General features: G+C 41.8%; 2 protein-coding genes across 3 annotated transcripts in view; one reads left to right on the top strand and one right to left on the bottom strand.

The window, feature by feature from the left end:
• Positions 1-4979, top strand: part of scn8ab (sodium channel, voltage gated, type VIII, alpha subunit b) — a 34597-nt gene extending 29618 nt beyond the window's left edge. For both annotated transcript variants that reach the window (XM_028407322.1, XM_028407321.1), the window contains exons 22-28: positions 153-275; positions 2203-2487; positions 2566-2619; positions 2708-2845; positions 3005-3109; positions 3213-3483; positions 3814-4979. In XM_028407322.1, coding sequence (XP_028263123.1) covers positions 153-275; positions 2203-2487; positions 2566-2619; positions 2708-2845; positions 3005-3109; positions 3213-3483; positions 3814-4979 — 2142 coding nt within the window. The remainder of the gene's footprint in view (positions 1-152; positions 276-2202; positions 2488-2565; positions 2620-2707; positions 2846-3004; positions 3110-3212; positions 3484-3813) is intronic.
• Positions 4980-11227: 6248 nt separating this feature from the next.
• LOC114436123 (fidgetin) lies at positions 11228-22647 on the bottom strand. Its single transcript, XM_028406228.1, has 3 exons — positions 22481-22647; positions 21452-21664; positions 11228-14722 (listed from the first exon to the last, which is right to left on the bottom strand). The coding sequence occupies exons 2-3, from the start codon at positions 21474-21476 to the stop codon at positions 13569-13571; spliced, it is 1179 nt and encodes a 392-aa protein (XP_028262029.1). The 5' UTR covers positions 21477-21664; positions 22481-22647; the 3' UTR covers positions 11228-13568.
• Between the last annotated feature and the right edge of the window lie 3278 nt (positions 22648-25925).

The raw sequence follows: 25925 nt of genomic DNA, 5'->3' as shown, positions 1-25925 counted from the left end.
TATGCACTTACTATATTTGTATATAACCATTCAGCCGTCCTTAAATATATATACATATATAGAATCCAGCTTTCTTTCTATAGCTCTAACTGTGTGGGTCCTCTCTTCCTGTGCCTCTGTCTTTCCCTCTCCTTCTGTCCCTATCTGTGTAGGTGTCTATAGTCAGCCTTATAGCTAATGCGTTGGGCTTCTCCGATCTAGGCCCGATTAAATCACTCAGGACACTGAGGGCCTTGAGACCCCTCAGGGCCCTGTCACGTTTTGAAGGGATGAGGGTAAGACCTAAGATACCAAGCAGCTGGACCTTTTGCATGACAATAATATAAAAGCATCAGCGCATGCTAACGTTGGCAATAGAGAACATTAGAAAAATGTCTCTGAGGGGGATTTGTTAATGGAACCCCTTTGAGCAGTGAGAAGCTTTTTGCATGGACGCAGATCATCTCAGATGGTCATACTGCATCTGATTTGATTTATCATATTTCATTTCATATATTATAAATTTAGTGTTATGATAAAGCAAATGGAATTGATTTAAAAATATTAACCGATGTAAAAATCTGTCCTCATTGAGTGACTTGAGTTAAAGCAGCATCCTGAAGGATGCAGCACAGAATAATAACTCAGCTCTATTCAGTGCCAGCTGAGAGAACGACGAGAGGTTCACATGAACCATCACATGAAACTTATTCCACTGGGATCACAGGACAGGTTCAGCATGGACTCAGATGCAATCTGGGCAACCTGTTTCAGTGTTCCTTAGTTACAGAGCCACCCAGCTGTCACATGATGTGGAAAGCAGTTCACATGGTCGGTTAAAATCTAAAATTTGCACAGAGTTTATTAGTGTGTGTACAGTGACCACATTCTGATACCATGTGACCCTGGAGGGCTCAGTGTCGAGTCTTTCTAAAATGATAATGGATTTTACTGCAGATAATTACTTGTGTGATGGGTTGGATTAGCCTCTGGTTATTTCCAGACAGAAAAAAAAAATCCTGTCCGTATGTAGGCTTCTGTTCTTCTGCCTCAAGTGCCCTGTTATCTGATCTTATCACAGTTTGGCTTTGGCATTGTCACACTGGAAGATCAACAAACTTTTGGTTGCATACCCCCCCTCCCTTGCCATCCTTGCTCATGACTCCTCAGTGAATTTCTTTGCTATTATTTTCATGATCACCATTTTGCAGAATTAGGTAAAACACTAGGGTGAAATCAAAACCCAAAGAATATTTACACTACAGCTTGGATGTTCAAGTTTTGTTTTATTTGGCTTTCTTTTTCCATGGTACCTCTGTGTTTGGAAATGCACATTCATATATGCTGTTAATGAAAAGGTCTCATATCCCTCAACCATGTAGTGTAGTTCATATGATAGGGTTTAAATGTATTTACCTGGCTTATCTATGCCTGGAACACATCAGCCACAGCATTGAAACCTTGGGTCCTGCCATTTACTTTAACACTTACCACAATACTAAACAGGTCATTTACACCCCTGCGTGATGCTGATAGCCTGGCAAATTGCAAAAATATTTAGTAATGGTTTAATGAGCAGGACAAAGAAGTCATTGTGTTTGTTTGGCCTCAGTTGCCACAGGATGGAGTCTATCCCACAGGCAGACGTCACTATACTATTGGAAGGTGGTTTAATGCTGTGGCTGACCATGTATGAATACTTTTCTATAATGTTTGAATATCTACATAAATAATAGTAGAACAGTTAGAATAGTTTTTAAAGGAGTGTAACAATATGCTGTAATTTTTCACTATATATTTCAACAAATATTTGATAACTAAAACTATATTGTTATGTAATGAGCTATAACTAAATGTTGCCAGAGGTGGCAACTAAATCTACTTCAATAATACTGACCAGCGCATAAACTAAAAAAAAAAAACAAATGTCCAACATGAGGATATTTATAATATGCTATATGGCCTAAATGTTAGCTATGACCAAATATACCCTTAATCTGCATAAGTACAACAATAAACTGTTTTGAGAATGGATTAATGGAGCGTGTGCCCTGCTGAACTAGTATTGTTATACTCCTTTGTAATATAGAACCTCTACCAAAAGGAAAGAATGTGCATTTCTATGCAAGTGTGTGTTGATGTTCTTATGTGTGAACTTTTCCCTGCAGCTGCTGTGTGATCGCTACATCACAGCTCTGTCTGTTTCCTCCCTGTTCTCCTCAGGTTGTAGTGAACGCCTTGGTGGGTGCGATTCCCTCCATCATGAATGTGCTGCTGGTGTGTCTCATTTTCTGGCTCATCTTCAGCATCATGGGTGTCAACCTGTTTGCGGGGAAGTATTACTATTGCTTCAATGAGACAGCTGAGGAATACTTTCTCCCAGACGAAGTCAACAACAAAACAGAGTGCTTTGCTCTTATTAATGCAAATTTCTCTGAAGTCAGATGGAAAAATGTCAAAATCAATTTTGACAATGTGGGTGCAGGATACCTGGCACTCCTGCAAGTGGTAAGAAGTATTTCTTGCTACTTCATATTTGTTTCTTTCTGTTTAAACTTGTTTTCTAACACACTGTCCACTTCATAGGCAACATTCAAAGGGTGGATGGACATTATGTATGCAGCAATAGATTCTAGAAAGGTAAGCTTTTTGTTGTTTTAAATGTCAGACCATCTTCAGTCAACATGCAGTAAGTATTTTATGCATTTTATTTTTTGCCTCTTTAAAGGTGGAGGACCAACCCATCTATGAAGACAACCTGTACATGTACATCTACTTTGTCATATTCATCATCTTTGGCTCCTTCTTCACCCTAAACCTCTTCATTGGTGTCATCATTGATAACTTCAATCAACAGAAGAAAAAGATAAGATTTACTCTCCTCTCTTTCAGCTTTCAGTTCTGTTCTCATCTATTTGTCAACGCTACAGTCAGCAGTCTGTTAGCTTAACTTGGCTTAGCATGCACACTGAAACTATATTTACATTTGTTGCAGATTGTAACCAATTTTTTTTGTCTTGTTTACTTTGGAGGTCAGGATATCTTCATGACAGAAGAGCAGAAGAAATACTACAATGCAATGAAGAAACTAGGATCAAAGAAACCACAAAAACCTATCCCCAGGCCTCAGGTATGTATTCGTATTCTAGGCTCCTTATCATATGTTTGGTTTGTTTTTTTTGGAAAATGGCTCTAAACATCCTTCTTTACATCCCCTCTCTTTTTGTCCATAGAACAACATCCAGGGCATGGTGTTTGACTTTGTGACGCAGCAGGTATTCGACATCTCCATCATGATTCTTATCTGCCTCAACATGGTCACTATGATGGTGGAAACAGACGACCAGTCAGAGGAAACGGAGAATGTGCTTTACTGGGTCAACTTCGTCTTCATTGTGGTCTTCACGGGCGAGTTTCTGCTGAAGCTGTTCGCGCTGCGTCACTATTATTTCACCAACGGCTGGAACATCTTTGACGTGGTTGTGGTCATCCTTTCAATTGTGGGCAAGTATTAAGGATGGTTTATACTCCTGGAAGGACGTGTGAAGAAGCAATTGGAAATGGCTCTGCTAATGGCCATTTCATTCTGCTTAAAAGACAGAGCCTAATAGCCAAATAGTTTAATCTTTTTTTGAGATATAATTCTGCTGTACTCCCTATATCACATCAGTGACTGTTAGTGCTAACATAGGTTTCTTTAAGAAAAGAACTGCCACTTTATATGTGGTTGTGCAGTCATATTTTGTGGTGTCAGTTGAATAAAGTGATCATATATCTGTGTGGATATTCCCCATTAACTGAACATACTGTTTTTTTGCTTCCTTTTAACTGCAGGAATGTTTCTGGCTGAGCTGATTGAAAAATACTTTGTGTCACCGACGCTCTTCAGGGTGATTCGTCTGGCTCGTATTGGCCGAATCCTGCGTCTCATTAAGGGTGCTAAAGGAATCAGAACTCTGCTGTTTGCGCTAATGATGTCACTTCCTGCTTTGTTCAACATTGGCCTACTGCTTTTCCTGGTTATGTTCATTTTCTCTATCTTTGGCATGTCCAACTTTGGCTATGTGAAACACGGGGCTGGAATTGATGACATGTACAATTTTGAGACCTTTGGGAACAGCATGATTATCCTCTTTATGATCACCACATCAGCTGGCTGGGATGGCCTGCTGCTGCCCATTCTTAACTACCCTCCAGACTGCGACCCCTTGTTGGAGAATGCAGGCACTCCCGCCACTGGAGACTGTGGAAACCCATCTGTGGGTATTTTCTTCTTTGTCATGTACATCATCATTTCTTTCCTAATTGTGGTCAACATGTACATCGCCATCATCCTGGAGAACTTCAGTGTGGCCACAGAGGAGAGTGCAGACCCGCTCAGCGAGGATGACTTTGAGACATTTTATGAAATCTGGGAGAAGTTTGATCCTGATGCCTCCCAGTTCATCACCTATGCCAAGCTTTCTGACTTTGCTGATGCACTTGAACACCCGCTCCGCGTCCCCAAGCCTAACACCATTGAACTCATCGCAATGGACATGCCCATGGTGAGCGGAGACCGCATCCACTGTCTGGACATCCTGTTTGCATTTACCAAGCGCGTGCTGGGTGACAGCGGCGAGTTGGACATGCTGAGGCAACAAATGGAGGAGCGTTTTGTGGCAGCCAACCCCTCCAAGGTCTCTTATGAGCCAATCACTACCACTCTAAGGCGCAAGCAGGAGGACGTGTCAGCCAGAATTATTCAAAGGGCCTACCGCGCCTACCTGGCTAGGCGGGGTTTTGTATGTAAGCGCAAACCAGCCAACAACAAAGTGGAGAATGGTGGAAACAATCAGGAACAAGAAAAGAAGGAGGGCACTCCCTCAACTGCCTCCCTGCCTTCTTATGACAGTGTAACCAAACCTGACAAGGAGAAGCAGGATGACAACAATGAGGGCAAAGGAGGTAGGAAAGAAAAAGGAAGAAACCAAAAAGACATCAGGGAATCTAAATGTTAGGCTGGTGGATTAATAATCACAGTAATAACAATAAAGATTATAATAATGTAACTTCAAGCAAAGCAAGAGGAAACTCACCCACACAGATGTACAGATTATTTCATTTGCTAGTCAGACAAAACAATATTCAATAATTTTGTTTACAGACTTCATTTTTATGTTGATGCAGAGGAAAACAGCTTGGTCTGTTATAGGACACTCAAACTTTAGTCAAAACCAAACATAATCAGCATACTGTGTGACGTTGTATCTAGACTACTGATCTCAACAAAAGGACATGCAAACAGACAAGGAAATGTCTGTTGCTCACTTACCACTGGTCTACAGATAAGACGAGTAACTCTACACCAAGAGGTGGAATGAATAATAAAAAAACAGGAACCTAGCACCTGGATGCAAGTAATGGATTCCTATGGAAGACAGTACTGTGTAAGAAACGCAAGGATGCTGCTTGACGCTGAAGAATCGTCCTCTTATAGCAACCATGAGTGTTCTTGTGTCATTAAGTACCGACGTGCATAGAGGAGCAAATGACACACTCACTCTATGATCAAACAGAAGGATGACTGGTGAGTGAAAGACACAAACAATAGAGAGTGATGGAAGTACCTTTCTGTTTTATTAAAGCTAGAAGTTGTTTATTTGAGCAGCAAAAATGCAAACAGATAAAAAAAAGAACAATATTCAACAGTTTGCCCATGTCACTCAACTCTTCTACTCATTTTATCTTTGTTATACCCACATCAAAATGCTTTCTTTTCTACATGGGCTTTCACACCAAATTGGTTAAGGGTCTGTTTATTACGGGGTCAACTCAGGCCAAGGGCTTACATTTACTCCGAAAGATTTCCAAACAAATACATAAGTAATTGTGCTTGTTCAATGCATAGAAATGACTTGCATGATGGCATGTTTTGATCAGAAATCTTGCATGAATTATCATAGTCCACAAGACACTAATACTCAGACCACAACGGTGGCTCGACTGTATGAGCGAGGCATTGTCGAAATTTTGAAAGTTCAGTGTAATTTGTTCAACAAAGATAAGTGATAACGGGGGTTGGTCATCTCAAATAGATCCCAGTTTTTATCGCATTACTCTACACATTTCAGACAACTGTGTTTAAATTGTTGCCACTATAGACAGGGGAATGAGGTCCATTGGTGGATCGGTTGGGTGAAATCCAAACTTTGCTCTTCTGGAATGTGTAAAATGTAGAAAAAAAGTCTGTGTGTATCATGGGACTGATGTGTTTGTTAATTTGGACTAAAATATTTTCAAGGGCGCATCACTTTGAATCTGAAAAAGCTTATATTTATAATTTGTATGCACCTCTGTAATCTTCCATACCATCTGCCTTTATTTCTTTGTGTGCATGGGCATTTTAAGGGAGTCCTACTGTCAGAGGTTTGTGGGGATTTCACAGGTATGGCAAACTCCTTTCTATTTCTGATGTTTCTCTGTGGGTGGTTCGACCTTTCTGAAAGGGCTGAGAAGAGTTTTGATTTCATGTAGCTTATGTGGGAATGTAAATATCTGTTGTCCTTGATTTCTTTCCTGATGTAATTTCTTTGTTTTGGTTGGTTTTGGTGGGCGAAGAGTCTTATTTTACTCAGATGTATAAGCCACATCAGGCCTAGAGAGAAAGGGTCTTGTGCTGGGACATATTCGTCAGGTGTTAAGACTATCCTATTTTAAAAAAAGAAACAAGAAATTATGAATGGGGGATGAGAACATTGTGTGGAGAAGCCAAAGAGATCTGCCTTGTTATCCCTTGTTGCCCTTTCTGTCCATGGAGTGGGACTGGGTGAAGTATGCCCCGCCCATTCTGTTTTTTGCTGTCGTTATTAGACAGAGCGACCCTAGAAATGTATGCAATGCTTGAAAAAAAAATCCATCCCTTTTTCTCAGGAGATATTATAGATATACTATTATGAGCTCTGCAACAAAATGCAAGTGAATGTGATGGGAGTATTAATGAAATCATGTTTTACTTTTCTTTTACGCCATGTTGATGGACAATGATCTCAGCCCGGTCAGGGGCCCGTTTATGACACTTAGAACTATAGGGCTAGAAGCATCTTAATTAAACAGCAATTGCGCTCGCTTGTGTAGCGACGACGTTAATGGTGATAGCGGATTACATTTGTGGTCATTATGAACTGTATTTTGGTCTCAATTGACTTATGTAAACAAAATAACATTGTTCTGATAGCAAACATAGGTACAGGAAACACTGTGAGGAGATGTCATGAGAGTGAATTGGGATATGTTGTAAAAAAAAAAAAATGCCCCAGATTTCAGTATTTAACAGCAACATGTGCTCTGAGCCTCTCATTTGCTATTTTTCTTCATATTGCTCTGCTGCATAACAGATACCAAATAACCAACAGAGCACTGGATGCATTCTTATGGTACTGTGAGCCTAAGCACCATGCCAGAGCTTTTGCACTTCCTGTTGCGCAGTGATGTCACTTCCTGTTAATGAATAACTCCCTCATCCGTTTTCAAGTTTCCATGGTCCAGTTGCTGCATGAGATCTCCAAAATCAGTGTGGGTGTTAACTTGAACCAAATAAAAACTCTGAATGATAAGCATAACAGCTACTGCCGTCCATTTTCTCCAAGAACTGCACGGATGTAAGATTCGTACTGTAACCGGAAGAGGGGATTAAAAAAAAAAAAAAAGATACACATACATCTATTTGGGAAAAGAAATATAATTCAGGCTATGTTCTATAGGGCACAAACTGCAAAAGCTAAGACTGGACTTTTTAAGAAAATATAAATAATGTAATATATTATTTTAACAGCATGTGTAGTTTTTTTGTAAATACAGGATTACTTAAAAAAAAAACTACAGCTATTAATCTAACACTAAATATTAATAACCGTAAATAGAATGGCTTCCAGCTGACACCCCTTTGTCACACATGTTAGGATGTGACGTATTTGTTAGAAGGAATAGTTTTTTTTGAGTCACTTTTCACAAAAAGAGAGGAGTAAGGTAAAAGAATCTATATTAAAAAGCAGAAATTGTATTTAAAAAAAAATGTATAAATCAATACGTACATATACAGAGCTATATTACATATATATATTATATATATATTCATCCACATATATATATATAATGTATATAAATATTAAAACAATGTCTGTAAGTCAACTCTCCTGTCCACTCCTTGCATTGAGGTGAAAGCAGAACCACAGAGTGTAACTGATCATGCTTCTTTCTTCGTGTGGTATGTTCAGAGAATAACCAAAACTCTGGCCCACCCAGGACTTTTGCTTACTGGGTACCAGCGTACAATGCATGGTGTTGTACTAGCTGCTTGCTGAGAATTGTGGAGCCTGCCTTGGTGAGAGGATTGCACTACCAGCATACCCTTTTGTACATGTGTGAAGATGTCTTGCCCCCTGTTTCCTATATTGTACACACTAAGAAATACAAATGCAGACAGACACACACAGGCTTTTATAGGCGTGTGCTGGTGAACCAGTGTGCCCCAGTATGAGCCACAAATCACTTTGTGTGACTTTTTTTTCCTTTTTGTGCTACTTGCAGCTCTAACCTTTCATGCCCCCCCCCCCAACACAGTGCTGCAGTTTGGCGTTGGGCTTTTTAATTTCTGCTGTTACTTTAATATGATATGTCTAATGAATTAAGGGTTAGTTGTCTTAAGTGTTTGTGTGTTTGTTTAAGGTGCAATATCTCTTAACGGCACGTGCCTTTTTAGCTTTCAATTTAGTCTGTCAGTAAAATCAGCAATGAGGATCTTAACACTCGTGGGAGTGAGTCATGAAAACGGAGCACGATAAAAACGATGTTCAAAATTAACTAAAAACTCACCGCCTAGATTTAGACTTTCCGGACTAACATCTTGTAGAGTCATGTAGTACAAGTGCTCTCTTTGTGTGTCTTCTCTTTTACTGGCTGCCATGCCTGGTATAAGAGGAAAGCTTGCCTTCTGTTTTACACTCCCTGTTCATTTACAGAATGTTGGTTTACCAGTCAGTATATGAGGCCATTCTTTTGTAGCATGACTGAGATACATTTTCTTTTTATTGACAATAGGTTAACTGAGAAAAAAACCAACCCTTTTGACTGTCATTATCACTTGCCACTAATACAGTCGGAAAGATGACCTGTGTTGCACAACCACATGGGACAATTTAATGAGAACCAGTGAAAGAATGTCTTCATTTGAGCACGAATCTATTTCCAAACAATAAAGCAGCCTTCCAGTTATTCCTCTGGCTGGTGTCGTTTTTGGTTATGTCTGACATGTTTGTCTTTCTCACCATAATCACAATACAATGGAGGAGAGAAGCAGCAGCTGTTTGGACAGAGATGTTTCTACATTTCACTGTTTTTGTGTTCATTTTTATTGTCTAGTTGTGATGTTTGTGTGCTTGGGCGTGTCAGGGTGCAACACTACATGCAGGTATGCATGTGTCTTTAATCTGTGTGTGTATAGTGTGTGTGAGTGTAAGGTGGCGCACTGAACGAGGAGGAGGAGGAAGAGGAGGGTGGGGGTAAGCAGAGACAGCACTGCAGTGCAGATAGATGAATGCAGTGGCCTGGGCTGAGTCAGCAGCATGTTCCCAATAGGCTCAGACTGTGCACTGTACAGCACCTCCTAAGCAACACTGAGCAAAGTAGAGGAGGAGAGGAAGCTACTGCAAGAGACCAAAACATTAAATGAGAACAATGAACAGAGGATTTATTTTATTCTTTTTTGTCCTAGACCAGTTAAGTTTACGGATAACTGTTAAATTTAGGTTATTTTATGTGTAGGAGTTGCTCGTTTCCATGCTGTCATTTCTCTGAATGTGGTGGCTTTACTGTATAAATGCTGCACTGTGTTTTGTCTAAGCCCCCCCACACACACACACACCCACCCCACCCCTTCAGTTTTCTGTTTTCCCTGCTTCCATCGGAGCTGCAGATGTAAGATGTGGATTAAGTAGGACGGTGGGAGGTTGTTTGAGATGGCAGCAGCTTTGTGAAGGAGACGTGTGTGTGTGTGTGTGTGTGTGTGTATGTGTGGTTTATTGTATGCCTTCTAAGTTAATGTAATATGATAAACTGCCATGATCATATATCTGTGTGAGGTCATGGTTTCTTTGGTCAGAGCAGTTCAGTGTGGACAGTGAAGGTGCTGGGCCCATGAGCCTGACATATTCAAACCTTCCTGCTCATTCTTCTAATTCACTGACGATTTTTTTAAGCTCAGCTCGCTGTGACTTCTCAGTTTTGTTTCCTCCCTGGCAGTGCAGATATCACAGCTGTTAATAACTGTGTGTTGAACTATCACACACTGCTTCAAACGACTCTCTGACGCCCTCTAGTGGAGAAAATAACTGCATCGCTTGCATACATTCAAGAAGGTAATATGAAATGCCTACACTGACAAAAATCCAACATTTATTCTTGATTTGTTATTTTTATTTGTTGATTTTCAACCACTGTGCGTGTATCTATAGACGAATGTAGCTGATACAATTGAAACTCACTTACAGTAATAATGACCCTCCAGCTGGTAACAACATGGCCTGGAAAATAGTTTAAAATGACTTCATGCAATGCAAATACACAAACACTGAGGAGAGCTTAAAACATTTATCCAGCTGCTCCTGATTTTTATGGGTAATTAATTAAATGATAAGCTGAATGACAATTAATATTTCTGTTTTTAATGTTTGAAGATGCTTTTAGACTTTTTTCAGGAATCATTATATATAACATAAATATAGATATTTTATAACACATTCCAGATTATTATTTATTGATTGTATCTTTTGTAATCACTTGTTAAAGCTGATGTTTACCAGACAAAAGTTGCGAATCTCTGTGCTGACGAGATACTTCTGAAAAAACATCCTGTAGGTGTCGCTGTTTCACTGCTTTTCTGCTGCTGCAGTGTGACTATATTTAGGTGATATGATGAAGTTTTACTGCCGTTTAATTTCTGTCATCACAGGTTTGAGTTTGATCTCAGTACTAACACAGCAAAAGTGTTTATATTTATAATGTTGAAGTTGATGACAACTAAGCATGTGTAGGAATCAGCTGAGGAGAGTCTATAATAACCTGCATGTTCATTGAATTCAGTGAAAGCAGAAAACACCCATGCTGCAACAAAAACTCACTTCTCATAGTATTATTTAGTGAAAGATAAGAACACTTAAACATCAAACATTTTTCATTTCCACAGACAAAAAGACAAAGTCCAGAATTTTTTTTCTCTCTCTCTTTTTTTGGTATAATCTTCATTTCCATGACACAACAGTCTTTAGTGAGGTAGACTAAGAACAGGTCAAGAAGTTCAAAAAATTGCTCCTGAAAACTGGCATGTGAAACGACATGAAATAAATACTTCCATGTACAATGTCTTCAAAATGAGGTAGAAATGGTTACAGAGAATGTACAAATGCAACAAAAGTACAACAGAGTGAACAAAGATCAACACTGACGTCCAGCCTGTGGGGTGAGTGTGACTCCACAGCCCTTCACTGAAGCAGAGTCATCCATTGAAACGGCAAATACCTGTCACAGGTTCATGTAGAGCATGTTCTTTATGAGTGGCATTGAAGAGCATTTATTTTTTTTGTAGCTAAGCGCTTAAATACTTGTCAAATCAGGGGGTACAAATACATTATTATTATTTTCTTTTTTTTTTTCTAGCTCGGTCTATTAAAAGGGATTTTTTTTTGTTAACTCTAAACCACAATCTGAGGAAGTTTAATTTGACAAATGTGTGAAAAGAAGCAGTAAGATAAGTGTGTGTCGCCCTTTTGTTACTTCCTTTGCAAAATAAAAATGAGAGTATGGCACAATTTAAAGTGATGATGGATGAGTTGCAGCTTTACATATATTCTAATGTACAGACTTAATATTAACCCTTTCCCTTCTTTGTGGTGGCAGTTCACATTTGAGCTAAAGCTGACTGAACTATGTCAAGTGGTTGTTATTAAAATACTGACATTTGAATTTGATCTTGTATTAAGACATTTAATCAAAACAAATTCTATTATAAAGCATATATACTGTAGTGACAAGGTGTGTCTATCGGGAGTGCTTTGTTTTTGACAGTTTGTCTGTGAAAATATTTCCCCACTGCTAACTACACTAACACTTAACATGTCATTCATTTCTCCACCAAAAACCTATAAGAAAATTACATCTATACATGAAGAAAATATGTTTCATATATCTAAAAACATCATTATGGCATGTATTGTCCTTAAAAAAAAAAAAACATCTGAATTACATTCAACATTTCAGGCCTTGGTACAAAAACCTCAAGTTTCCCAGCGCCAAGAAGCCATGTGGATACATTGTGTGTGCGTGTGTGCATGTCTGTGTGTGTGTTTATACTACTGAAGGCCTTGTAAGTTCCCTGAAGTGTCAGCCATGGCTCCACTCGTCTTGCTCTGTAAAGCTCCCTACAAACACCCTAAGGTAATAATATACATTCTTAATTTTATCATTTTGAGGTAACAATATTCTTCCTGAGTATTCGATAACACAACTATAAATCATCCTTCTGAGAGGCAAAAGTAAAGAGATCCTTTTTTCTTCTTTAAAGCAGACAGGCAGGTGAATTGTCATAAAGACTGTGAGTATAAACTGTGAGAGGCAACTGAGAGGCTCGCTGCACTGCCTGCCGGTCCTGTCTGTGCATCCAAACTGAAGGAATAAACATTTTTTTAAAAACTTCAAATTAATATGTAGACATAGGATTGGATGTTTTGTTTCATTGATTCCGTTTTTTAAAGGCAATGTTAAGCAATGTTGAGGTGTATTCACATATTTACATATGAGAAAAAAATATGTCAGGATTATCTTTGAAGATGATGTGCATGTATTTGTAAATCTTCCTCCCATTCTTTCTTTACTACTAAATTTAAAGGATTTCAATTTAAAGGGCGGCTTTGTGGTTTCTAACCACGTAATCATGTGATGAGCAGCTTGATATGTAGCGATAAAGTGTAAAAAGGTTGAGCAGAGGAGGCAGGGAAGGAAAGGTAGACTAGAAAGGAAAAGGTAGACATTCATTTCTCAAGGCTCAGTGAGGCCCTGAGCCCTGCATCTGTGTAGCAGTGATTGTGCTGAAGTAGTATGGCAGTCTCTCCATGTCAGTTATTGCTCTCTTTACTTTTTGGTCAGTAATGATTTTTTTTTGTGGTGTGACAGAACATATTGCAGTCAAAGGCCTTTAACATACATGATGGCCACAAATAATCACAGCAGCACTGCAGTGCTGCTGCCACAGTAGCAGACAGGAAATAAATAGGATCCTGAGAGAAACAGACACTCATACATTTAGGCTGTCTTGATGCTATCTATGTAGAGAATGCCTCAACCTCACTCCTAAGACTTACCTCAACCTCGTAAGGGCAACCTGCCCCTGTGAATCTTTGGAAAACATGATGAAAACATACACAAGAAATAAACACTTGTCTTGTGCGCCCTCTTGTGTTTGCTAGGGAGAATAAACTTTTCATTGACAAGTCCAATGTCTGTCTGGGTTAAGACCCCCTGGTTTGATTTTAAGGAGCGAGGGAATCAGAAGGTGGCTATTAGCGCCCCCCGCTGGGGTCCTCAGATCGCGTATGAGACGCAGGGATCTTCATAGACATTCTCTGCTGCTGAGGAAAACTGTGCTCCCCAGATACACTCTCTCCTGCTAGGCCTGACGGCGGGCTGTAGTCCCCTGCCCCTCCATAAGGGGGTGAAATCAGAGGCTTTCCAGATTTGTAGGCCTGTGGGTCTGAGGCTGGGCCACTCATATCGTAGCCATTGCCGTGCCCTTTGCTGTGACTGTTTCCGTGGCCATTGCCATACTTTCTATAGCGGGATCCCTCAACCTCTGCTCCCTCCTGTCCTTCCTCCGTCATCTCAAAGGCCTTGCGTTTCAGTGGCGCCCCTGCCTCAGTGCTCCCTCCGAGGCTGTGGGATGGGTAGCTGTAACTTCCACCCACCATGGTGGGCCTCGGAGCCAGAGGGGTGGGAGCACTAATCCCAGAGGGCAGATAGGAGGCACTGGGGTGGCTGTATCCAGAGGACAGGCTGGTTTGGGGGTAGCATCCTGGTGGGTAGTTGTAAACAGGAGTGCTGGCACTGTAGCTGGGCACTAGAGTGGGAGCTGCCTGCAAAGAGTGGAGTGGGGCAGGTGGAAGTGCTGCGCTGGGCTGAGGGCAGTATCCTGAGGACAGGTAGGTGCTGTTGTAAGCAGGAGGGTATTCCTGAGATGATGGTGCAGTGCAGGTGCCAGCTCCGCTGTAGCCCGGTTCAGAGGACAGATTACTGCTCACTACTGTTACGCTTCCTGTGGCTGGGATCCCCACAGAGGCAGAGCCCACCTTGGTGCCAGTTAGTGCCTCCAGTCCAGGGTAACACTCAATCCCCTGACCCAGTGCCCAGGGCTCAGATTCTGTTTTTAAGAAAGTTCCAGGCTCAGCATAGGCCCCTGCAGCAGGGCGTTCATAGGACAGCTCCAGGCCTGAGTACTTCTCTGCGTAGCGTTTGAGCAGGGAAGACGCAGTAAGGGCTGATATGTCATCACTGGCCCAGGGATAACCTGCTGGTGCGTAGCTGCGACGGGCAGCTGCAGTGTATGGGTCGTGTTTGTGGGCAGAAGGGGGTGAGGTGGTGGATGTGACATCTAGGTGCTGCTCAGGCCACTGAGATAAAGGGGCAGCGTGCTCCGGAGACCAGTGCATCTTCAACAGACCTGAAAGGAAAACAAGACCCACGATGTTAATTCACACATTCACACTATGATGACATGATTGTCTACACCAAATTTTTCTGCCTCCTACAACTCCCTCGCAAGATAAAACTCAACGCTCACGCTGACCCTTTGCCAGAATCCTGTCAACGCTTAGCCCATGTTCTTTTACACAGTTTTATCCAAGCAGGGGACAACTGTTCTAATCTTTATGAGAAGCTGCCAACATAGCCCCAAGCGTGGTCTCCACGGCGATAAGCTCTATCAGCCTGCGTGCTGCCCTCTGCTTTTGCCTCTCTCACATTGGGGCCATTGTTGTCTCTTTCTGAGTCTCTTAGTCCACAAAGCCACCCCCACCAAGCGTGTGATCTAATTCGGCCCAAACCTCAGGGGTCTGCTGGACGGGGGCGGGGTCACCAGGGAGAGAGAGAGAAAGAGAGAGAGAGAGAGAGAGAGAGATCATAGTAGATTTTCTCCATATTACACAGAGACTGCTAGTAGCAGTACATCTGCAGAAAGAACAAGTGTGATGAGCAGTGAAACAGGTCTGATCACCAAGCAGCATGTCTGATTATACATGCACATTTACACAAACGGAGTAATCCACTGGTTTAGTGGTGGAGGGCTTGTCTTTTTGAACTGGCATTAGGCTGACATTCCAGGCATTGCAGAGTATTATTAAACTGTCCTGACCCCAGGCCCGGGCCAGAGGGGCTTCCCTTACAACAGCACTGGACAGAAGAAGATGCAACTAAGATTCGAGCAAATAATTCTTATGTCTGTACATCAAATTTAACGTATCAATTTTAACTCTTTAAACTTAGAGTTCTGGTTTGTGTCTTTGTTGAGTGTTGTTTTATAGGGAAGCTTTTCTCAGACGATCTTAAAGATATAAAGACTAATATGAAATGAATATAATCAAAGGCAGGTTTCACTACAGCTCATACAAAACACTCTGTAGTAATTAAAAAAATAAGGATTGGCAGAGACGATAGTTCCAGAGAATGTTTTTTGTTAATTAATTAACTTTTATTAGCTCTATTCCTTCTTGAGGTTATGCACTTTTGTCAGAAAGCATTTATTCATCATCACTATCACACATGCACTTGCTCGCTCACGTGACCAGCCTGTCTACATGTGGATTATACTGGGTCGGGTCACATGTCCACAAGGACCACCAGATGGGCCTCTAAACGGCCCACATGTTTATCCCTAAATTAAATGATCCTTCAGCCCAATAATCCCTCTCATCCAATCCAGGGATCGCAGTGCTCTCGAGCAGCACAAGCTCCACCCGGGATCTGGGAAATCCCTGTGCTCCAGGGAATTCTGACTGCTATGGAGCCCAACCTAAAGCACCGAAAACACTGTGTGCTTACGTTCAGCGTACGTACACACACAAAGATGAAGCAGTGGAAAAAAATTTCTTACACTTTGATTAGAATGAAAACCACTTATCTTATCTTCTGAAAGGAGGATGTTGATTTGTAGTATTTCATGGTAAATCTGCAGATTACCTAATGGGCACAGTCCTGGGGGCCCAAAGGGTTAAGGGGCCCCTAAGCCACTGTGCCTGCTGTGCAACCACTGTTAAAGCATTTTTGAATGCAGAACCAAAGGACCCAGAGACCCAAAAAGACAGAGAAAAGGATGGGTAAAGGAAACACAGAAGAAGACATCACAATATTTTCAATACAATCATCTTCTTACTCCTTAGCATGTTTTCTTTTCATTGGACTGATATCAGTTCTACTGACATGCAAGTGGATGTGTCCTCTGTAAATCCATGACCACATCATGCTACATTAGCCATACAGTAAAAAAACAGCCTCTGTGAATATTTGGACAAACATGACTACAATAAATGTTACAGAGCACAAGCCCTGAAGTCCAATCTCTTCACAGCTGCTTGCTTGAGTTTAACTTAAAGCCTTCTCAAGTCCAATGTTGTTCCTGGATTAAGGTTGATTTTGAGGAGTGAGGGAATCCTCTTGTATGCCCTCAAATCCTGTCACTGCACTGGGGTCCACAAATCAATGTGCCTGATGAAATAGACTCTCATTTGTGTCTGATAGAGCAATAGAACAGCACCATCTCTACAGCAGGATGCATGCAGTCACAAAATAAACCAGTAAAGACTGGGTTACACTAAAAAGAAGGTTCTGCAGACAGCGTGGTACTCACTGGTCATGCTGAATGCAGGCATAAGCCAATCATTTGTCGCTTTAGTCTTCAATCTATTCCTCTCACAACAACTTTAGCAGATGGTCTTTAATCTAGCCAAACCTTTGTAAACTTTGTAATCTAGTGTGTCTGGAAATCCTGATCAAAAAAATCAGCAAAGGAATGTGTGAACACATCAAATGGAGGGATCACTGTGAGATCAGATGGAAGAGTGCACCAGAGGGTCTGGACGGGTCAGGGACCAGACTGAGGGAAGAAAACCAGACTAATGATGGATTAGAGCACAAGGCTTATGGGACTTTCAGCGTGTGGTGACAATCTGACAGTAAGTGACACAAATTAAAGAAGCTGGCTAAACCGAGCCTGTAACTCATTATGTTACTGTTTAACTGCGTGATAACACAACATGGTGATCATTTTATCAGCTTCTTCTTTTTGTCTTTTTTTTATATTATTTTCTTTTTGCGGCACAACTTCTACTTAACTATTTCTGTATAATTGAAATGAATTTTAGAAATCACAGATTTGTATTTATTTTTTAAATTATTTAATTTACATTTCTGCAACCTCCTACTGCCCATGATTGCTGTATAGGATCAGACATCTGTGTGTAAGTGAGGATATTAGCAGAGCACTGGTTTGGGTGTTAGGAGGGATGAACGAATGAGCATGTAGCCCTAATCTAAAACATTGTGTCAGCTCGGGGGCTTGAAACACCCCTTCATTCTTGGCCATGCTTGGCTTACCAACAGACAAAGATGAGCACTAAGCTGGTTTGAGAGCTACTATGACAGTTTCCCTTAATCATTGTGATTACCACCACACTGGTGAACAGTGTTCCTGTGTCCTGCTCTGGCGTGGCTTTTTAATGCAGATGATTAGGGGAAAAATGCAGAAACAAGAACGCAGAATGAGGTCATGGCTTCAGGGCTGTCAGTTTATGGTTGTGTACTGTTTGTGCTGCATTGTTGTGGGCTGACTTCAAATGAGTTATGTACAGAGCTATTTAAAGAGCATTAGGTTTAAGGATGCAGGCTTACAAATAGATTTCATTTACACTCAAGTTTCTTACATGCTGCATTTATATACTGAACCACATCTTTTAATCTTTTCTGCCTCTTATTAGGGTTTCGGTGAGTTCTATGTGTTTCTTTGCTTACTATGAGGTCATGTAACTGCTGTGGAGCTGTGGTGCAAGAGTAAGAGTTTTAGGTGGTCATCATGCGAAGACGTTTGTCAGCACACCCTGAGGGTTTGTATCACTGCATTCCTAAATGTTGGGAGCACGTGACGGTGTGTGTGTGTGTGCATTTATACTTTTTAAGTCTTGTGTCTATATTGGTTTAATGTTCAGACAGAACTTGAAGCTATAATAACAACAGAGTAATCTGACCCAGGAACTGTACTCCTTTTCCTTCAGTAAGGACAAAAGCCAGGTTTGTTCAGTATGAAAATAAACTTTACTTTCTGCTGCTAAACATTTGAATGTTTGGATGCAGTGATAATGGTGCTATGTTTGCACCAAGTGATCACATTTGCTTTAATGACCCCCTCAGAAAGCTCCTGACCCTGCATAGTCTCTGCCAATTTTTCTACAAATCATTTGACCTTTTTCGAGAAAATACAAAAATCATCAGGCTTGACCACAAAAGGAATCCCAGTACTTTACTGTTCATGGTTAACCAATCACTGAAGGACGCATCGTGAACGACATATCCCAGCAAGGAGGCAAATGCAAAGTTTTCAACTAAAATTGGGTCACAGTGTTTACAAAAACCTCATTTTTATGGATTCAAAAACATGTAAGCTGCATAATTCTGTGTGCAGGTCTATGTAATGGAATGACCCAACACAGGCAAGTAAGCCACCTGCAACTCACTCAGAACATAGCACTCACAAAAAATATCATTTTTATTATAGACAACATGGACCTTAACACATATACATATATAATTACTATGAGCCACACAGCAATGCGTGCAGCAGTGTGTACAGACAGAGATACACTTATAAACAGCAGCCTCATCAATTCTTTCTCTGCCCACCTGTCACCATGCTTCACTAAAATCCCTTTCAGTGCCATTTATATTTAGTGAAATCTGATAACATGACTTCCTCTTCAAAGCACCTGTGATTATGCAATGTTTTCTGTGCATCAGCAGAGGCTGGTTTGGATCCAGGTCCACTACATGGTCAGGGTGAGTAATTAGAGGTTAATTAGATGGAAGTATATGTGGGGGAAGGGGCTGCCTGGAATGGGATTTGGGGGTTGTGAAGCATCAGAGATGGCTGGTGAGTGCACAACAAAAATCACCCTTCTGGAACTGAGGGGTTTCTGTTGGTTCTTTTAAACCACATCTCCTTAAGGTGGACTGACAATCAGAAATACAAACACACATATTGTCTCCAGCAAAGTACACACCCATATTGTGTTTTTTTGTTCCAAGCAGTGTTTTAGCTTCAGCTGGCCACCAGACAGCAGGACTCTTGGTCATCTATCGGATGAGTCAAGCAGCTGGAATGTCAGGAATCTAACCTGAGATCTATTTACAAAGCACATATCCTCTCTGTACACTTAGCACACAGCGTCCACTCCCAGGCTACAGGAAAGCAGGAAGAAAACAGAAAGATAGGCAGCACATGCTTACTTACAGTGCTGATAAATGACCTATCAGCTGGTTGCACATTATTGGGTGATTTGTATTAGTTAAGAGTTGATTCACACCACTGCCAAGATCAATACAGAACACATGAAAGGAGAAATGGGATATGAATATACATGAAGTAGGATGAAGTCAGGGTTCCTGATAAAATACACCATGGACTACACACACACACACACACACACACACATCACCCATCTAATCTGTCTTGTTGCTTACAGGGTAAATGTGGGTTAGACTGTTATGTAAGCCATGACCATAGTCTAAAACACTCAGGACAAAGTCAGTGTGAAGAAGGAAGGATCTGCTGAGCAGTAGACCCTCCCTCTCTGTCCTATTTCCCCTTCCCCCTTTTTTCTGCAGGCCTGTGCAGTCCACCAGGCCACACTGCTGTCAGCCAATCAAATACTGTACCATATATGACTTAGGCTCAACACACTTCTGACCTGAAGTCACTTCAAAACCAAAAGTGAGTAATGCAATCACACTAATTCATCTCAAAACACTATACTCTAAGTTGATGTTAAATATCTTTGCTCCGTGTGTTCTCTTCATTCTATTTTTCCTTCACTCCCCCTCACTCCCCCCCTCCCTCCACATTCTTGCCTCCTTCAGCCCCTCTGTGCAGTAGTAAAGACAGGACTGTGTGTCCCAGCCTGTGTGGTCAGTTTTCCCCTCCCCCACCCCTTTAGCTCACACACTCACATGTGGCAGAGGCTGGCCTGGCCCCCTCTTTGCTTATTGTGTCCACTCATATATCAGGCTGCAGCTGACCAGTCCCTCCTCACGTCTTCTCCATCTGTCCTTTGCTCTTTCTCTGTCATCTCACTACCAGCAGATCTTACACTATAATGCCTAATGAGGATTGAACGTGTGCTACAATTGCTTTAACAAGCAATAGAGGACTATAGAGGCAGAGGGTGATGTTTATGTGTCCCACTATTCTAGACTAATGAGAGGCTGTTGACACCAGGTTACTAATGATCCAGGCTTTCATTCACAGAATCACTTCGCCCTGGTAACTGGCTACTAAAAAAACGCTAAAACTGCTCATCACTCTTTTGCTGTCACACTATCATGATTACAGAGGCCTTAATGAGCTGCTGGTGATGGTGTTTGTATGGTTACTGGTTTGGAGATCGATAAGAAAAAAAGAAACCGGCAGCGTATGAGTGCTCGAAATATCTGCAGGAAGAAAACTAACATCACGCTGTGAGTCACTTTGATGGAGGAATGTGACAGATGCACGTTACTCAATCAACTCTCATTCTCAGTGGGAAAAAAAAAAGTTTGTCTGCACCTCTGGGCTTTAGCTGCGTAAAAACATGCAGATTTTATCCCTGTTGCATTATTCCAAAAGGTTAGCGTTGTAATCCTGTTAAAGCTTGGCCTAATCAATATCCCAGTCAGTCAATATCAGCATATATTCAACAACTTCTCATCATTACTATGTATACAAACAGGGGCTATTCTGTGATGTGTGATTTTACATGTGACACACAGAAACATCATCTCCTTTCTGCCTTCAGTGAAACCAGAAATGCAGTGTTTCAGCTGTTTCTCTGTTTAACGCTGTTAAAAAAGACAAGGCAGTAGCTGCAGTCTGGTTAAACAGATTGTTTCAGTGCTGCATCCACATGGAGAGGTTGAAAAGACAGTGACTGAACACTTTCTGTGAAATTCCTCAGCTGTTAAAGCCATTAGCATATCTGCCTTCTCAACATGACTTCTTCATAGAACACCCCCTTCTTCCCCTCCGGCACATCGCTTCCCTCTGCACAGCCACAGAAGATGGACAAAAGAAGAAAGCCTGTACAGGAAAACAGACTACAGCTGTGCACACCCACATTAAAAAAGAAGAAAAAGAAATAAACAAAAGACTTACTGTATGGGGTGACAGGACTGAGCATTCTGCAGCCCTGGCCCCAGGTGAAGAGGAGAGGACCGGGTCCACTTGGGTGCTAGTGAAGGCCAGGCTGCATGCTGCTGCGGGACTTTCCTGGGTTAGTGCTAGGTCTCCTGCTGTCGGTTGTGGCTCGGCTAGTGGCCGGCTCCATGGTTCATCTCACAGTCCTGCACCGCTCTAACACGCTGCCACCTGAGGAACACAAACACACCACTGTCAACAGGCACCACAGGCTCTAACTGGATGTTCTTCAAGAGGACATTATATTATAATAAAGAGGGGTACACTTATTTCACATCACCTTCTTCAAAACATCGCTATGGGAAAATCTGAGGGAAATTCACCTGAGGAGGAGGATTTTCATGTGCACCATGTGTTTATGTAGTGTAACAAGAAACATACTTTGTTTAAATACTAAAAAAAATAAAGCTAAAAAAATCCCTCCACTAAAACAAACTGCTATTGTTATTATTATTGCTGCTTTCAGCTTCATTCAGCTAATTTTGCAGTGTTATGTCATGATGAGGTCCCACTCTGTAAATTATAGTGAGAATGTATGGTAGAGTACAAAGTACACATCTCTCTAAAACCTGGCACAAAATGTATATAAAGTAAAATTAAAATATATTAAAACTGTCACAATAAATGTACTTAGTTACACCACTGTGTAGTGGAAAGAGTCTGAATGCTCAATACTGACATGGAGTTTCACCACGGTCTGCGCACACAACTTTTAACTAATGTTTCAACACAAAAACCATAAACCATAACGACAAGAAGAACTTTAAACTCTGTGTAACGCTGATGCAACATGAAGGCGAGGAACATCATGCATATTCTCATCGTAGTGTACAACTAATAACCTCATGGGTGCGTAGAAGGGAAACAAATGTGCAACGACAAAACGCAGGAGGGGACATGCGGCACATGAGCGCAGAGACAGCGGGGAGCAGCGGAAACACTGTCACAACAGCTGAAAGGACACAAAAATCCAGTGACTGTACTGACCTGACCGTGCCGGGGCTTGTTCGGTTAGAGGTGAATTTGGAAAGTAATCCACAGTTCCACAATGTACAACAGAAAGAGAGGAGGGAGAGCCGATGTAAACCTGCGTGTGTGTGTGTGTGTGTGTGAGTCAGGCTTGTACTCTACTCTCTTCTGGCAACCTATCCTTTTCTCCTACACTCCCTCGCCCTCCAGCTCGCTTCTCCCTCCCCCCCTTCTCTCTCTCCCTCTCTCTCTCTCTCTCTCTCTCTCTCTCTCTCTCTCTCGCCGAGTGACAACAGAGCAGCGCATACATCCCCTCCCCCAACTACGCCACCCCTCCCCTCCCCCTTACTCCCTCTCTTTTGTTAAAACTATTTCAGCAGGAAGGGAGAAAGAGGGAAAAAGTGACCAATCATGCAGCGTCAGAGAAGAGCATGTTTCCCCTGCTGTGTGTGTGTATACTTTTTTGCATGTGTGCATTTGATCATAATGCGATGCATTATATAATCGCAGCCTCTGATGAACATGCAATGTGCATCAGACTCTGATGGATGGTGCATGCTGGTACCTAGATTCTTTTGAATTTTCTCCTTCTCTGATCACATGAGAAGTTCAGTTATTGTCAATGACTTCTATTGATCTGGTACATTGATCTTAGTAGCCTATTGTTGGATGGCCGGGTTGAAACAACCATGTCAATATTACCTAATTCCTGTTACCCCATCCCCCCACCACACACACACACACACACACACACACACACACACACACACACACACTGGCCTGCACACATGCATGGACAGCAGCAAATGACCTAAACATTGGCCTCAAACCTTTGACTAAGAGGTGGGTTAATTTCTTCACCTGTAATATATCAATATCTTTATAATATATTTTCTCTGCTGCTCATTTGACTTTTTCCTGTGAACCCCTTTCACTTACATGGCAATAAACATGATTCTGATTCTGTCATCCTGCTGCCTGTTTTGCACTTTACACCCCCGGCTGCTCATACATAGAAACACAGCTGTGTGTTCTGCTTTTAGAGTTATGGTATAGGCAGGACATGGTGGACCACTCCTCAGGTTACTCTGCTGTAAACACTCATGGGCCTGTTTGACGTGTGTGTGTGTGAGCTGCATTTTAGAACTTTAATTTTCATCTTATTTATAATCACAATGTCAGTTTTCCAACAGTGCAGCACACAGGCCAATATGAGCATAATCTGCTGTGAGTTACATAGTTGCAGTAATAGCAGAGGAGGTAGAGGCTTGGTATAAGACCTTTCATTGGGTGACTCAGAGGAGTAATGGCTAATGCAGCGCTCAGCTTTTTCTCCCCTTTACCTGCTTTGCTGACAGGAAAAAAAACAGGCACGCTGTTATTTTGCAGACTAGGAAACAATACATCTAAACAATCCCAAATGTGCTGTGGGGGGCTGTTCTTTTCATCATAGGTAAGGTGGTCTGTTTGATACATTGAAGCCCCCCCAGATGTGGTCTGTCATCACACCTCTACGTGCAGCCATGTGGCCATGTGAGCAGGTCACATGGACGAAAAAGGGCAGAAAGTGTGCGTTAATGACAGCTTGATAGAGAAATTCCCATTACAACTACTGAAACAGATATGACACAAATGTACACAGGAAGATGAATTTCCACGCACACATGTTAACGGCCGTGCTGGAAATTGGACATGGTAACTCTAACCCTGCGCTGCTTTGGTCCTGTGGGTGGGATAGGTCACATGATAGCACCCCAGAGAAGCTCAGCTGTTTGCCACTCTAATTCTGTCTCGAGCAGCTGAGCACTGACCCACTGCTCCACTGAACTGTCCCACTAATGATAATTGTGTATGTGTGTGTGTGTGTGTGTGTGTGTGTGTGTGTGTGTGAGGGTGTCGGAAAAGGGCAATTACGGTAAATAAAGTAAACTGCAGTTGTATGTATAGAGTTAAATATGTGATTAAAAAAAATCCCACAAGCCTAAGCATGTTTAATAAATAATGTGTGAAGTGAATTATGAGACAGAAGAAAAGAGAGAGGGCAAAACAGGAACAGGAAAGCTTTGGGAGAAGAACAGGAAATGTGTGTATTGTGGGTTTTGTCTCCCACAGGCAATGTCAGTGTCAGCATGCATGCATTTGGAGGTTGGTCATGTATTTTATATTTTTCTTTCACAAAAACTAAATCATAGACAATTGTTGTCACACATCATCAGTGGTTCTCACAGTTGCACTGACATTTAGTGTTTATTTTGAGTTTGTCCCACATACACAGTCCTGCTGCCCCAAATAGCAGCCAGCCAGCCACAGCTAATGCTTTTTTGTTTGTTTGAGATGGGCCATAATATTGTGTAACGTCATTTGTGTGCTACATGATGGATCAGTGAGTCCTTGTAGTGTCCCATCTGCCTGAGACCCCTTAGGGAGGCACCAGAATCACAGCAGGGCCAGGATTTGTTTGTAGTTGTTATGTTCTCAAAAGTGTCTTTACACATTTTTAACACAACCTTTCCATTTAATTACCTCTCTAAACAAAGTATAAACTCAAGAATTTGAATCAAAAGAAAAGGAAATAGTAGTATTTTTTTCTGTTAAATATGTGAAATCACTCACTTTTGGTGTGTTTGTGCATCCTTGGGGGGTTGGGTGTAGCTGGGGCTCCAAAAAAAAGAAGAAAGAAAAAGACTAGGAACACCATTCCTTACCAGGGCCATGTATCCAGCACATCATCATGAAAAAGTGTCATACCTTCAAACTGAACAGTTGTACAAGTTTGTGGACAAGTGACAAATAATCAATGAAAAGGAGCACATTGCATTCACACACACACACACACGCATCACCACCACCATCACCACATGTGTATCGTCACCCTGAACTACCTCACAAACCGACCACAGTTTGTGAGAGCCCAGAACTGTGTGTCTGACCTGCTCACCTGTAACACGGGTGCCCCTCAGGGGACCGTCCTGGCCCCCTTTCTCTTCACCCTCTACACGTCGGACTTCAGACACAACACTGACGGCTGTGTGCTGCAGAAGTTCTCTGATGACACTGCGATTGTTGGTCTCATCAGAGATGACGATGACGCGGAGTACAGAGGACTGACGCAGAACTTTGTGGACTGGTGTCAGCGAAACCACCTCCTGATCAATGCAGGGAAAACCAAGGAGATGGTGGTGGACTTTCGCAGACGACACTCAGCCCCCCCCTTACCGGTGAACATCCAGGGAATGGACATTGAGCAGGTGGACTCTTACAAGTACCTGGGTGTTCACCTCAACAACAAACTTGACTGGACTCACAACACAGACGCACTGTACAGGAAGGGCCAGAGCAGGCTCTACCTGCTGAGGAGACTGCGGTCTTTTGGAGTGAAAGGGGCACTCCTGAAGACCTTTTATGACTCTGTGGTGGCATCAGTCATCATGTATGGTGTGGTCTGCTGGAACAGCAGCATCAC

This window comes from Parambassis ranga, chromosome 5 (genome assembly GCF_900634625.1).
Source record: "Parambassis ranga chromosome 5, fParRan2.1, whole genome shotgun sequence".
Classification (NCBI taxonomy): domain Eukaryota; kingdom Metazoa; phylum Chordata; class Actinopteri; family Ambassidae; genus Parambassis; species Parambassis ranga.
This window is presented reverse-complemented; position numbering and strand designations above follow the sequence as displayed.

What these genes read in the sequence shown, in the direction of transcription:
- LOC114436123 (XM_028406228.1), bottom strand. Translation starts at nt 21,476, where the DNA reads ATGCTCAGTCCTGTCACCCCATACA. An exon ending in CAGTCCTGTCACCCCATACA is followed by an intron (nt 14,723 to 21,451) that starts GTAAGTCTTTTG and finishes TTTTCCTTTCAG; the next exon opens with GTCTGTTGAAGATGCACTGG.